Source organism: Nestor notabilis, unplaced genomic scaffold (genome assembly GCF_000696875.1).
Source record: "Nestor notabilis isolate BGI_N333 unplaced genomic scaffold, ASM69687v1 scaffold2882, whole genome shotgun sequence".
In the NCBI taxonomy this organism is placed as follows: Eukaryota; Metazoa; Chordata; class Aves; order Psittaciformes; family Psittacidae; genus Nestor; species Nestor notabilis.
Genome location: NW_009916785.1, coordinates 20,786 through 32,510, shown reverse-complemented (window position 1 = coordinate 32,510; position 11,725 = coordinate 20,786). Strand labels below are relative to the sequence as shown.

The window sequence follows — 11,725 nt, the reverse complement described above, 5'->3', positions numbered from 1 at the left end:
GGGGAGTTACAGGTGAGTATCTGGAGTCCAGCCATGGTCAGCTGACCATGGAGCCCTAAGGCCTGGAGTAGGGCTGGAGTATCATTGATTGATAGCCTGTAGAGGATGGAAGGAGACTAATCTGATGTTTTGTCAGAAATTACTTTTTTGACTCAGTCTCCCTCTACCTAGACATAGTTTTGAAAATATCTAGTTAGAGCAATGCAAAAGAGAGTTAGGCATTTTGGATCTTAACAGCCCATGCTTGACTATAAATCTCTAGATCTTCATTTGCCAATGTGTGTGTCCTGCATTAAGTCAGTATTGATTGATTTTTTTCATCGATCCTTGTTTTTCCTTTTCACTTACCTGTACAGACAAATTGTGCCAACAGTGGACCAATGTTTGGTTGAAAAATATTGTTTCAAGCTATATTTACATGTAAATGCACCCATAAAGACAGAGCAACCTGATTCTTTAAGCACTGTCCTGGCAGCTGTAATTTCCTATATTTTACTTTTTGACCTGGCACTGACATCCTCAAAAGCTCTGTGAAAATTATTTTACATTTCTAAGTTTTCTTTCTATGCTCCAAACTGGAAATTGTAATTTTATGGTCTATGCTTAATATATAATAAGTAGAGATGGTAGAAGCATTACTCAGTACTATCTTTTGCATGCCATGCTATTACTCATAGCACACATGAAAACAATGGTTGCTTTCTGAAGGCTTAGGGAAAAAAAAAGTGATGCTTGGGATACTTCAGTGCGTACTGTATTGCCTTTAGCAAAAGCAAATTGAACAACCTTTGCTGATGGGTTGTTTTAGAATTCTCTTGTTTGTGTCTTATGCAAATCTTTAGAGATTGTCTAGCCAGTACCAGGATGCAAGACATATTAGCAATGAAAGTTAAGTTTTTGGTAAAAGTTATTTTGGGTACTTGATGAAGTAAACACTGCATTGTTAGACTGGAGCTATACAGGTGATTTTCATCCTTGGGCACTGGAAGGATTACTTTTCCTACTATGCAGTTTGGATTGTGCAATATTTTAGTCAGTTATGGATATAAATGAGTTTGCTTATCATCAGAGGCTTTGGCAGGCAACATCCTAGTAAAGTAGCAAATAGGATGTAAATAAAATACGTGCTAGGCATGTTCTCTGGATGCATGCAGGTATCCTGTGCATGGCCATAGTTTGCAGGTATTGGGAGAAAGGAAAGGCAAGGTGAGAGAAGGAAGGAGAAGGAGTAGAATTGAGAAGTTATCAGCAGTGAAAAAAGAACGCTCAGCTCATCTTCTCTGTTTCCTGTTGTGGGCTTGGTTCTGTGGATAGCCTAGGAAATGCTTAACAAGTGTTTACCAGAAGAGAAAGCTTTGTCTACACTAGAAGTGAAAGTCAGGGGCTTCATTGGAAAGAACAGTTCAAGCACAGAAACAAGAGCTGCCTCACATCTTTCATTGTAAGGCATGTGCTTTAGCTACTTCTGGTTTTTTTTCTCCCCCAAGCATTAATTACTAGGCTGAAAGTACCTTGCTAGTTTGTGTCTGGATTCTCTTTTAAGGGACCTAGTTCTGATCTTTGTGGGTCTGCCAAGTACAGGTAATCCCTTCTGTGACTACTCCGCTAGCCAGTCTTGGAATAGTTTGAGCCCCTTGGCTTATGTTTTCCAGCAAGAAAAATGTATTACAACATGGAAAAAGTATCCTGCTTTTGCTTTTTGCCTACTCCTAGGTTGCCTCTTCCTTTGCCTACTTGTAGTTTGTCAATACTTGTCCCTTCTCTTTAGAAACAAGCAAACAAACCAACCAACCAATTTTTTTCAGTCTGTCCGAAGTGGAGCACATTTGTAAGACCTGTGGTAGCCTTCACAGCTTTACTGTGAATTTTCATCATTTAATTCATGTTTTCTAAATGTGCCAAAGCCAGACACAGCTTGCCAATGTAGTATTTGTAATGCTGACTAGAACAAAGCGGTTACTTCCTATGTGTGGCAGCATATACTGCTGTTTATACATCCAAGTATGACATTTACCTCTTTGGAACAGCATAAAGTTATGAATCATGTTCTGCTTAAATGTGATCACCAGTAATTTCCATATTCTTTTCTGCAGAATGAAGAACTAGCCAGTGAGTGTGGTAGGTCTGTAGTAGGTTTTACATCTGCTTTCCTTGTATTGCATCCTATAGTGTAATTCAAATAGTGTCAAAAGTTTCCAAGCATTTATAAACCAGACCTGTAACACCATGAAAGAATGAAATGAAGTTTAAGTGATGTAGTCCGTTGTCCAGAAAAGCATTTTGATTTTTGCTTTTTAATTCTTCATGGCCTGAATGTTTTATCATGTCCCATATTTGTTTAGTTTCTGACCTTTGGAGCAATGTTGATACATACATAATCATCTCAAATTTCCCTATATATTCCAAGACATAAAAAAAGATGTCAGTAGACTATTTCTCAGGTAAATTTTTTTGAATTCTTAGATGAAATTTCTCAAGGAATCATGTCTTTAAAATTCCCTTCAAATATTGTTCAACATCTTCCTTTGTTACTAATGAAGTGGAAAATATTAAAATTGACTCATATAATACAAACCTGGGATAAAGAAGTTTCCATTCAAATTTACCACAGCACAAAGCTGGGAAAGAAGTACACTGAATGTCAGTTATAATTCATAATATTATTGATATCTTAGATCTCTTCTGAAAAAGTAGTATAGTTTTCAGTGGGGACGTGGAAAGAATTGTATCTTGCCAAGAATCAGCTATGCAAAAATAGGATGGAGAATAACCACTGGCTATTTACCAGTTCTTTGCAAAAAGATCTTGTGCTATCGTAGATGATAAAATGAGCATGAGTCAACAACTTTGTGCCACGGCACAAAAGGCAGAACTGGTATTGATCTGTAGGTAAAGCGACTTAGACTGAGAGGACACATAAATTCGTGCTGCTGTGGTCAGAAGGAATTTTTGACTACTGAGTAATAAGTATTCAGATGTACTGAGATGAAATGCTACCAAAGGTGCTGGATCTCATAATTTAGTTAATACATTAACAAAGTAGTGTTATCAATGAGACTGGCAAAAGTCTTCAATATAAAGACTGAAAGATCCAGGACTGCTCAGTTAAAAGAAGACTGGAGGGGAAAATTATAGCAATTTACAAGTAAATAAATAAATTTTGTGTCAAACAAGGTAAAAATACATGTTGGCTATGCCAAGATGTAACATATATACACCACACCAAGAAAGAGTTAAGTTTAACCCTGGGAAATGGTCTCTAAAGGTGAGTCCTGTGGGGCACTGAAACAGGTTTCTTGGAGAGGTTTTGTGCTCTTTATCAGGCTAGGCAGATATCAGGCAGTAATGACATAGGGTGTGGCATAGGGAAAGGCCTTTTTATGGGGAGAAAAGCTGTTTAGTTCTAAGCTACAGCACAAATTCCTTCAAAAAAAAGTTCAAATGGACAATGAGTAATTTCTGATGGTACATCAAAAATATTTTCAAATTCTCACTCATGTTGAGCTGCCCTGTAGCTATATCCGTGATACCATCACAGGCTAACACTCGCTGCAAAGTTAAGTATCAAGGAGGCACCTGTTACACGTGTAGCTGTGTTTTGGCTGGGTTGGCTGGGTTGTAAATCTCCTATCTGTGCAGTTAAGCCCCAGAAAACATCCAGATAACTACTGCACCACCTTCCATTGCCCAAGGCAGCTATAAAACACATCTGTTTGGGCCACTGTCTTTAATTCAGTCTTGCACTGAATTTTAAGAAGTGTTAAGGCTGTGTTTTCAGGGTGTTGGGAGGTGGTTTTAGTGCATCTAGAAGACTGCATCAAGTGGAATGAAGACTATGCATCTAAAAACATGTGCCTTTGTCACTGTAAATTTCTGTATAATCTTGTGGATACCTCTAGAATCTTGTCTACTCAGGAAAGAGAAATTTCTCCATTGTGAATGTGAGTTGAATTTCTGCAGGAACTAGTGTCTCTCAGCTGAAACGTTACTCATTTTAACACTAGCATACATTTTCCAGCTGATTTTCTTCAAACCAGTTTATAGAATCACAGAATCCCAGACTGGTTTGTGTTGAAAGGCATCTTAAAACTCATCCAGTTCCAACCCCTCTCATGAGCAGGGACACCTTCCACTAGACCACGTTGCTCCAAGCCCCTGTGTCCAACCTGGCCTTGAGCACTGCCAGGGATGGGGCAGCCACAGCTTCTCTGGGCAACCTGTGCCAGGGCCTCACCACCCTCATAGGGAAGAACTTCTGCCTAAGAGCTCATCTCAGTCTCCCCTCTGTCAGGTTAAAGCCATTCCCCCTTGTCCTGTCCCTACAGGCCCTTGTCCAAAGCCCCCTGAGGTTTCTTGTCAACCCCTTTAGGCACTGGAGCTGCTCTAAGGTCTCTCCTTAAGGAGCCTTCTCTTCCCCAGGCTGAACCAGCCCAGCTCTCTCAGCCTGTCTCCAGAGCAGAGCTGCTCCAGCCCTCACAGCATCTCCATGGCTTCCTCCAGACTCTCTCCAACAGCTCCATGTCCCTCTTGTGTTGTTGCCCCAGAGCTGGAGGCAGGACTGCAGGGGGGTCTCCCCAGAGCACAGTAGAAATATAAGTGCCTTTTTGGAAAAAAAAAAACCCCAGCCCTAACCAACACATACAACAAAATGGTCCTTATGTTTCTTTCCCTGTTGGGGGAGTGGAAAATAAAACACGGGGCAAACATCAATCTTGTTGCCTAATGTATTTATGGAAAATGACTACTGTTAAATTGTGGTAGATGGCCATGTGTATAAAATGTTGGCAGTCCTGAGCTGTGTGTGAAGTGTACACGGATCAGGGCCTCTAGCTTAGTGCTAAGGGAAATAAAACACTACACCATTACCTGAACGCTTACTGTCTTGGGTTTGTACAAAGTTATTTTGAACAAATACACCTATACCTTTTCAATAATACCTGTATTGGTATATGCCTGTATATACCTATTCAAATATACCTGTTTTGAACAAATATATCTATATTTGCTGATGAACAGCAGAAAGTTGGAAGAAGGGACCAGAGGGAGCAGCATAAACTCCTGTAAGAATTATTGCACTAGATTTAGGCCCACATAGGAGCAATTTGTCAGCTGAATGTGTAAATGAACATATAGCAGAGAACTGAGTTTATTGGTGATTCTGAGATGCAATACAAGAGCTTAGATCTTCTCAGGGTTATGCTTGACAGCTGTGCCAAAATTAAAACCCCAGAGTTTCCACCTATTAAATACCTGTAATGTTCTCAAAAAAGGGTTGATTACCAAACTATTATGCTGCCCAAAATCATCAGATGCAGATAATAAATATCATTATCTAGGATAAATTCATAAAAGAAAGACCTTTTATGTTTTGGTTTGTTGGTTAGATATATGTCATACACAATTTGCTTCAGATAATTTGTCAGATTAGCAACTTTTTAGTAACTAATTATCTACACAAAATGTTTCGTTTGTCTGGCCTGCACTGCATTTAGCAGAAAATTGTTGTGCATTATAAGAAGAAATATGAAGTATTCATTACTCAAGGGTAATGTAGCAAAGCTAAGATCTGGAACAGAGGAAGTTGCCTTTTAAGAAAGGCCAGGATGCATGAATATGTAGAAGTGTATGTAGATTATAACCAAACTTGTATATTTTAAGTAGTGAGTACTTTGTGAAAAATTTGCTGAGGAAGCATGAATAAGCAATTCAAGCTTTGCTTTTTGTTAGGTTATTTTAGGTACACACATTTGTTTCTCTACGTGGAGGTGATGAAATACAAATGTAAGTGCAAATTCAGGTGTCTGACCTTTGCCTTTTGCTTTCCTGATGTAACATGTACAGGATGAGGAAATTCACATGGTGCCACAATTCCCTCTTCTCTGTGCTGGGCTGCCTGCCAACCAGCTGTGCCTAAAACATGTGAGAAGCTCAAGAGTTGTAGAGCCTTGTACGCAGGATTAAATGATTCTAGTGAAAATGAAAATAAATAGTAAATTAAAAAATTTCAAGAACAATAGTAGTAATAACAACAATAATAATCTAGCTCTGGAGCGAAATTCACATGAAAAGTCACAGGAGTCAGCTAGGTTGGAAAAGACCTTTAAGATCATCAAGTCCAGCCTTTACCTGAGCACTGCCAAGGCTACCACTAAACCATGTCACTGAGGGCCTCATCTACACAGTTTGTGAACACTTCCAGGGACGGTGACTCCACCACTGCCCTGGGCAGCCTGTTCTAATGCCTGACTGCCCTCTTGTTGAAAAAGCTTTTCCTAATATCCAGCCTAAACCTCCCCTGGCACAGCTTCAGGCCATTTCCTCTTGTCCTATTGACATGCGGAAAGCAGACTCCACAATCTGTAAGACTGTAAAGTAGGTATGTTTATTCAGTGCTGGGCAGCACAGGGGGTAGTCCCACCAAAACCGTGTGCACCTGTCGTGACAATTTGCTCTAAATTTATACAGTAACTGTTGCATATACATGAGATTTCCTAATACACCTATACGTATGTATGACCTGTCCCCGCTTCGCATTAAAATTAGGGCTCCTCCTCCTTGCGCTTGTGCAGTGTCTTCTGGTGGTGGTCTTCTGGGGTTGTGGGGGGTGAAGGCCATAGGTCTTCCTCGCCATGCACTCTTCACCCCTTGGTTTTGTGCATGCTCAAAGTTCTCTTGGGTTCTCTCCAAACTACAAGGTCCGCTTCAGCCAGTTAGGAACTAGTTCTTGTGAGAAACTACTAATTTTATCTAATTCTTGCTGATTTCAGGAAGTGCCGTTCGTAACGAGTCACAAAGCTTCTTTATAAAACATGTTACAACTTAATGATTACCTAACCTACAATTCCCTATTTCAGTCCCCCCTTTTCTATAAAAGTAGTAAATTTGTTTACTAGGTTCAATCTCATTATAACATCTCCTCAAAGTACTTATCAGATTCACGTTTTTGGCCAAGTTGATTCTTCTTCCATTCACTATAAGAACCTCCTGTACTTTGAAAGCAGCACAAAGAATATTGGATTGTTAGGCAAAGAATTATAGTCAAAAAGACTATCACTATTACCATGACAAACAATTGTTTTAGCCATGTTAAGTTCGGTAACCAAGAGGTTAATTTCTCCCATAATTCTTCAAATCCCCATGAAGTACTGTCTAGTGTTATTTTGTGGAAAGCACTAAGCTGTTTCCAGATCTCGGATAAGTCAGTGGAAATACGTTGTTGCTGGTCTACATAACTACAACATGAATCATTGATCACTTTACAAACACCCCCTTCTTTAACATATAGCATGTCTAATGCCATCCTGTTTTGCAAAGCAATCTTTGAGAGGCTTTGTATTTCTAACCGTTGTGCTGCTATAGCATCTGCGGTAGCCTTAAACGATGTTTCTAGCTTAGCGGAAAGGTTTACAATAGCTTTTTCTAGTTCACTTACCCCTAACCAAGGTATAAACCATCTTGCAAAACTGTGAAACACAGTGGGTCTCTCAGTGAGCGGAGTTGTGCGCTTCACACGTTTTAAGGATGTCTGAATCCATCCTTTATCTAATTGCTTAATCACCGTGACATATGGGTATACTGGGCCTATGGCACATTCGCCTTTCCATCCCAATGGCAAGACCTTGCGTGCTGTATTTCCGCACAACCAATATAGTCCCTTGCCTGGCGGGACTGGCCATCCTTTCCGTGTTGTTTGTGGCCTTGTTTTTAGTTTGCTTTTTATCCCACATATTTGCTGCTCCATATTGCCAGTAAGATGAGCAACTGGGGAATTTCCCTATGAATATAGTATCTCTACAACCTTTGTCTGTTGAATTACCTCCCATATTACTATCAATACTCTTCAGAGAACATCGTTGCACACAGTTAATCTTAGTTTTGTTAAACAACGTGGTAAGGTCAAGGTCAAACTGAAATGTAGAAGTCAAGTCTCTATCTGGAATGCTCACGTAATGACCCAGGTTCATAGATTGACTCTCAGTATTATGCTTTTCTGTAGTTAGAGGGGTTGCGCCTAAGGGAAATCCTCCTTGTGCACTTTTAGGCATTTGGGTGCAAACCCAACAGTCAGATAGGTCATGTTGTTTGGCAGTTTCCTTAAGCAAAATTAGATACACATTCTGGTTCCATGCTATAATTTTATCAGTCCAATATAAGCCGATCAAAATCACACAAGCTAAAGCCCTTTTAGCCATCCGTTCCATTTATAGTGTTACAGAGTTGTCCTACCGTTTATAGATTTACGGAAATTACATAGCTACCTTAGTATTTTGTCTATGTAGCTTGAGTTTAAGGGGTCCCTTGGCTTCTGAAGTCCGTATTTTTTGTGGCGCCTTCTTCACTCTGGTGTAATGTATCCAAGCGTTTTGTTCTTTGATCTTGATTGCGGTGAAGGAGGTAAGGAGTACCTGGAACGGCCCCTCCCACTGCGGCTCCAGAGTTTTCTGCAAGAGTCTTAATGTATACATAATCTCCAGGTTGTATATTATGAACTGGTCCATCCAAACCTCTTCCGCAAGTTCCAATTACATATTTTCTGATTTTATTAAGCTGTCTGCTTAATGCTACTATGTAGGAAGTCATAATCTCATCCCCAGCATTCTCTTTTGTATTCCATAGGGTCGTCCATACAAAATTTCAAAGGGGCTCAGCCCTTCCCTCACCCTTGATCTGGTTCGTATGCATAAAAGGACTAAGGGAAGAGACTGAGGCCATGTCAGGTTTGCTTCTTGTCCCAGTTTCACAATTTGCTGTTTAATTAAGTGGTTCATTTTCTCTACATGGCCACTTGACTGAGGGTGATATGGGGTATGAAGCTGCCAATCTACACCCAAATAGTGGCTAATTTGTTGTATCACTTTTGAGATAAAATGTGGTCCCCTATCAGAGGATATGACAACTGGAACCCCGAAGTGTGGTAATATTTCTTGTACCAGTATCTTAGTTACTTCCAGAGCCCTGGCTGTCCTGGTCGGGAGTGCTTCTGGCTAGCCTGGAAAGGTATCAGCCAATACTAATAAATACTGGTACCCCCCTTTTCTTGGGAGTTCTGTGAAGTCAATCTGCCACTGTTGTCCAGATCCATTTCCTTTCCCAATTTGGCCCATTTCTGGTTTAGGGTTATTCTTGGGATTAGTCTGGAGGCAGAGATCACACTGCTGAGTCACCTGTTTTATTGTGGTGTATAAGTTTCTGGCCACAATTTCTCTATTTAAATGTTTGTATAAAGCCTCCGTTCCCCAATGCCTTTTCCTATGTTCTTCCCTTATCAAATGCCGTAATAGGCAGAAGGGAATGATTAACTTTCACTGCGGAGTGTGGGCCCATCCTTCTTCATTTTATGATCCTTCTAAATCTCTAATAAGCTTCTGGTCATCTTTAGTATATTCTGGTTTACCTTCTAGAGAAATTTGCCCGTTTGGGACTAAACCCCCCTCTGTCTTTACTTCCGTTTTGGCTACCTGTTTTGCCTCTCTGTCTGTCAGCTCATTTCCTTTCTCCAATTCTGAGCTCACTCTCTGGTGTGCCTTAATATGCATAATTGCTACTTTCTCAGGATGCTGGTCTGCCTCCAATAGTCTCAGAATTTTTTCTGCATGCTTGATGTTCTTCCCTTGAGAACTCAGCAATCCTCTTTCTTTCCAGATTGCTCCATGTGCATGCACAACTCCAAAGGCATATTCCGAGTCTGTATATATATTCACTACTTTGCCTTGGGCTAATTCCAGGGCACAGGTTAAAGCAATTATTTCTGCCTTCTATGCAGAGGTGTTTGTGGGCAGAGGTCCCGACACTTACTTCTCGACTGGTGGTAATGGCGTACCCCGCATGTCTCTTACCACTCAAGATGTAACTGTTCCCATCTGTAAACCAGTTTTCCCCGTCTTCTGTAGGGCTGTCCTTCAAATCTGGGTGGCTTGCATATGTTGTTTCAATCATCTCCAAGCAGTCATGATGTACTGGTTCTCCTGTATTCCCACTGAGGAAAGAGGCTGGGTTAACAATGTTAGTAACTATAATTTCTACATAATCCTGCTCTACCAGTATGGCCTGATATCTCAGAAATCTTTGTGGAGAAAGCCAGTGTCCACCCTTTGCTTCCAGCACTGTGGATATTGTATGAGACACTAAAACAGTCATTTTCTGACCCAAAGTGAATTTTCTGGCTTCTTGTATGTTTAATATTACAGCTGCAACTGCTCGTAAGCATCCACGCCAACCCTTTGCAGTTGTATCCAACTGTTTGGAAAAGTAGGCAATTGCTCATCGATATGGGCCCCGATCTTGTGCTAGTATTCCCAGGGCAACCCCCTGTTTCTCGTGGGAAAAGAAGAAAAACAGTTTACTTACATCTGGGAGTCCTAAGGCCGGAGCCGACATCAGAGCTTTTTTCAGTAGCTCAAAGGCCTGTGTGGTCTCCTTGTTCTATTCAAGGGGCTTCTGTCCTGTGTCTATCAATGCGTATAATGGTTTAACTAGTAGTCCATAGTTATAAATCCATAATCGGCACCACCCGGTCATTCCTAAGAAAGTCCATAACTCTTTTACCGTCTGTGGTCTCTGGGTTTGGCATATGGCCTCTTTGCGTGCCTGTCCCAGAGTTTGTTGTCCAGCACTGATTTCGTAGCGCAGATAGACCACGCTACGTTGTATTATTTGGGCCACCTTCTTGGATACTCAGTACCCTTGAAGCCCCAAAAAATTCAACAGACTCACCGTCCAGGTCACACATTCGTCTTCTGTTTTGGTAGCGATCAAGATATGGTCTACATACTGTAACAATCTCCCTTCTCCAGGCGGGATCTCCCAGCATTCCAAGTCCTTTGCGAGCTGGTTGCCAAAGATGGTAGAACTCTTCCTGAATCCTTGTGGCAACACCGTCCAAGTGAGCTGGGTCTTAATACCACTTCTGGGGTTTTCCCATTCAAATGCAAACAATTTCTGGCTGGCTTCATGGAGAGGAAGGCAAAAGAAGGCATCCTTCAAATCTAATACAGTAAACCAAGTTAGTTCAGGTGTTAATACAGTCAACAGGGTATATGGGTTTGCCACTACTGGGTAAAGGTCCTCAGTTATTTTATTTACAGGTCGTAAGTCCTGGACCACTCTGTACGACCCGCCTGGTTTGTGAACAGGTAATACAGGGGTGTTAAAATCAGACTCACATTCTTTCAATAATCCTAATTGTAAAAACTTTTTGATCACTGGCTGGATTCCTTCTCTGTCTTCTTTCTTTAGGGGATATTGCTTAATTCTTACTGGTTACCAACCTTCCTTGAGTCTAACTTAAACAGGCGGAGCATTCTTTGCTCTTCTGGGTGTATTGGTAGCCCATACCCCAGGATATACCTGGTCTAAGACCTCTTCACCAACCTTTCCTCCTTCGCGGAGACTGGTTAAAACTAAACTTAGTATCTGTATATATTGTTGATCTTTCACCTCCAGAGTAATTTCCCCTTTCTCGAATGTAATCTTTGCATCCAATTGTTCCAATAAATCCCTTCCCAATAGTGCCTTTGGGGAGTTAGGCATGTATAGGAATTTGTGGATACCTCATTGTTTCCCTAATTTATATCTCAGTGGCTTACAAAAATATGCCTTTTCAGTTTGGCCAGTCGCCCCTTTTACTATAATATAGTCGTTCCCCAGGAGTATTAAAGCTTGATTTAAAACTGAGTATGTTGCTCATGTGTCCACCAAAAATTCTACCTCTCATTGTTCTTTCCCT

General features: G+C 40.8%; 1 protein-coding gene across 1 annotated transcript in view; it reads right to left on the bottom strand.

Moving 5' to 3' along the window:
- Positions 1-9,335: 9,335 nt before the first annotated feature.
- LOC104413670 overlaps positions 9,336-11,725 on the bottom strand; it is a 5,011-nt gene continuing 2,621 nt past the window's right edge. The window contains exons 3-5 of the mRNA XM_010024735.1: positions 10,682-11,255; positions 9,837-9,976; positions 9,336-9,715 (exon numbers count right to left, since the gene is read on the bottom strand). Of these exons, the coding sequence (XP_010023037.1) occupies positions 9,336-9,715; positions 9,837-9,976; positions 10,682-11,255 (1,094 nt within the window). The remainder of the gene's footprint in view (positions 9,716-9,836; positions 9,977-10,681; positions 11,256-11,725) is intronic.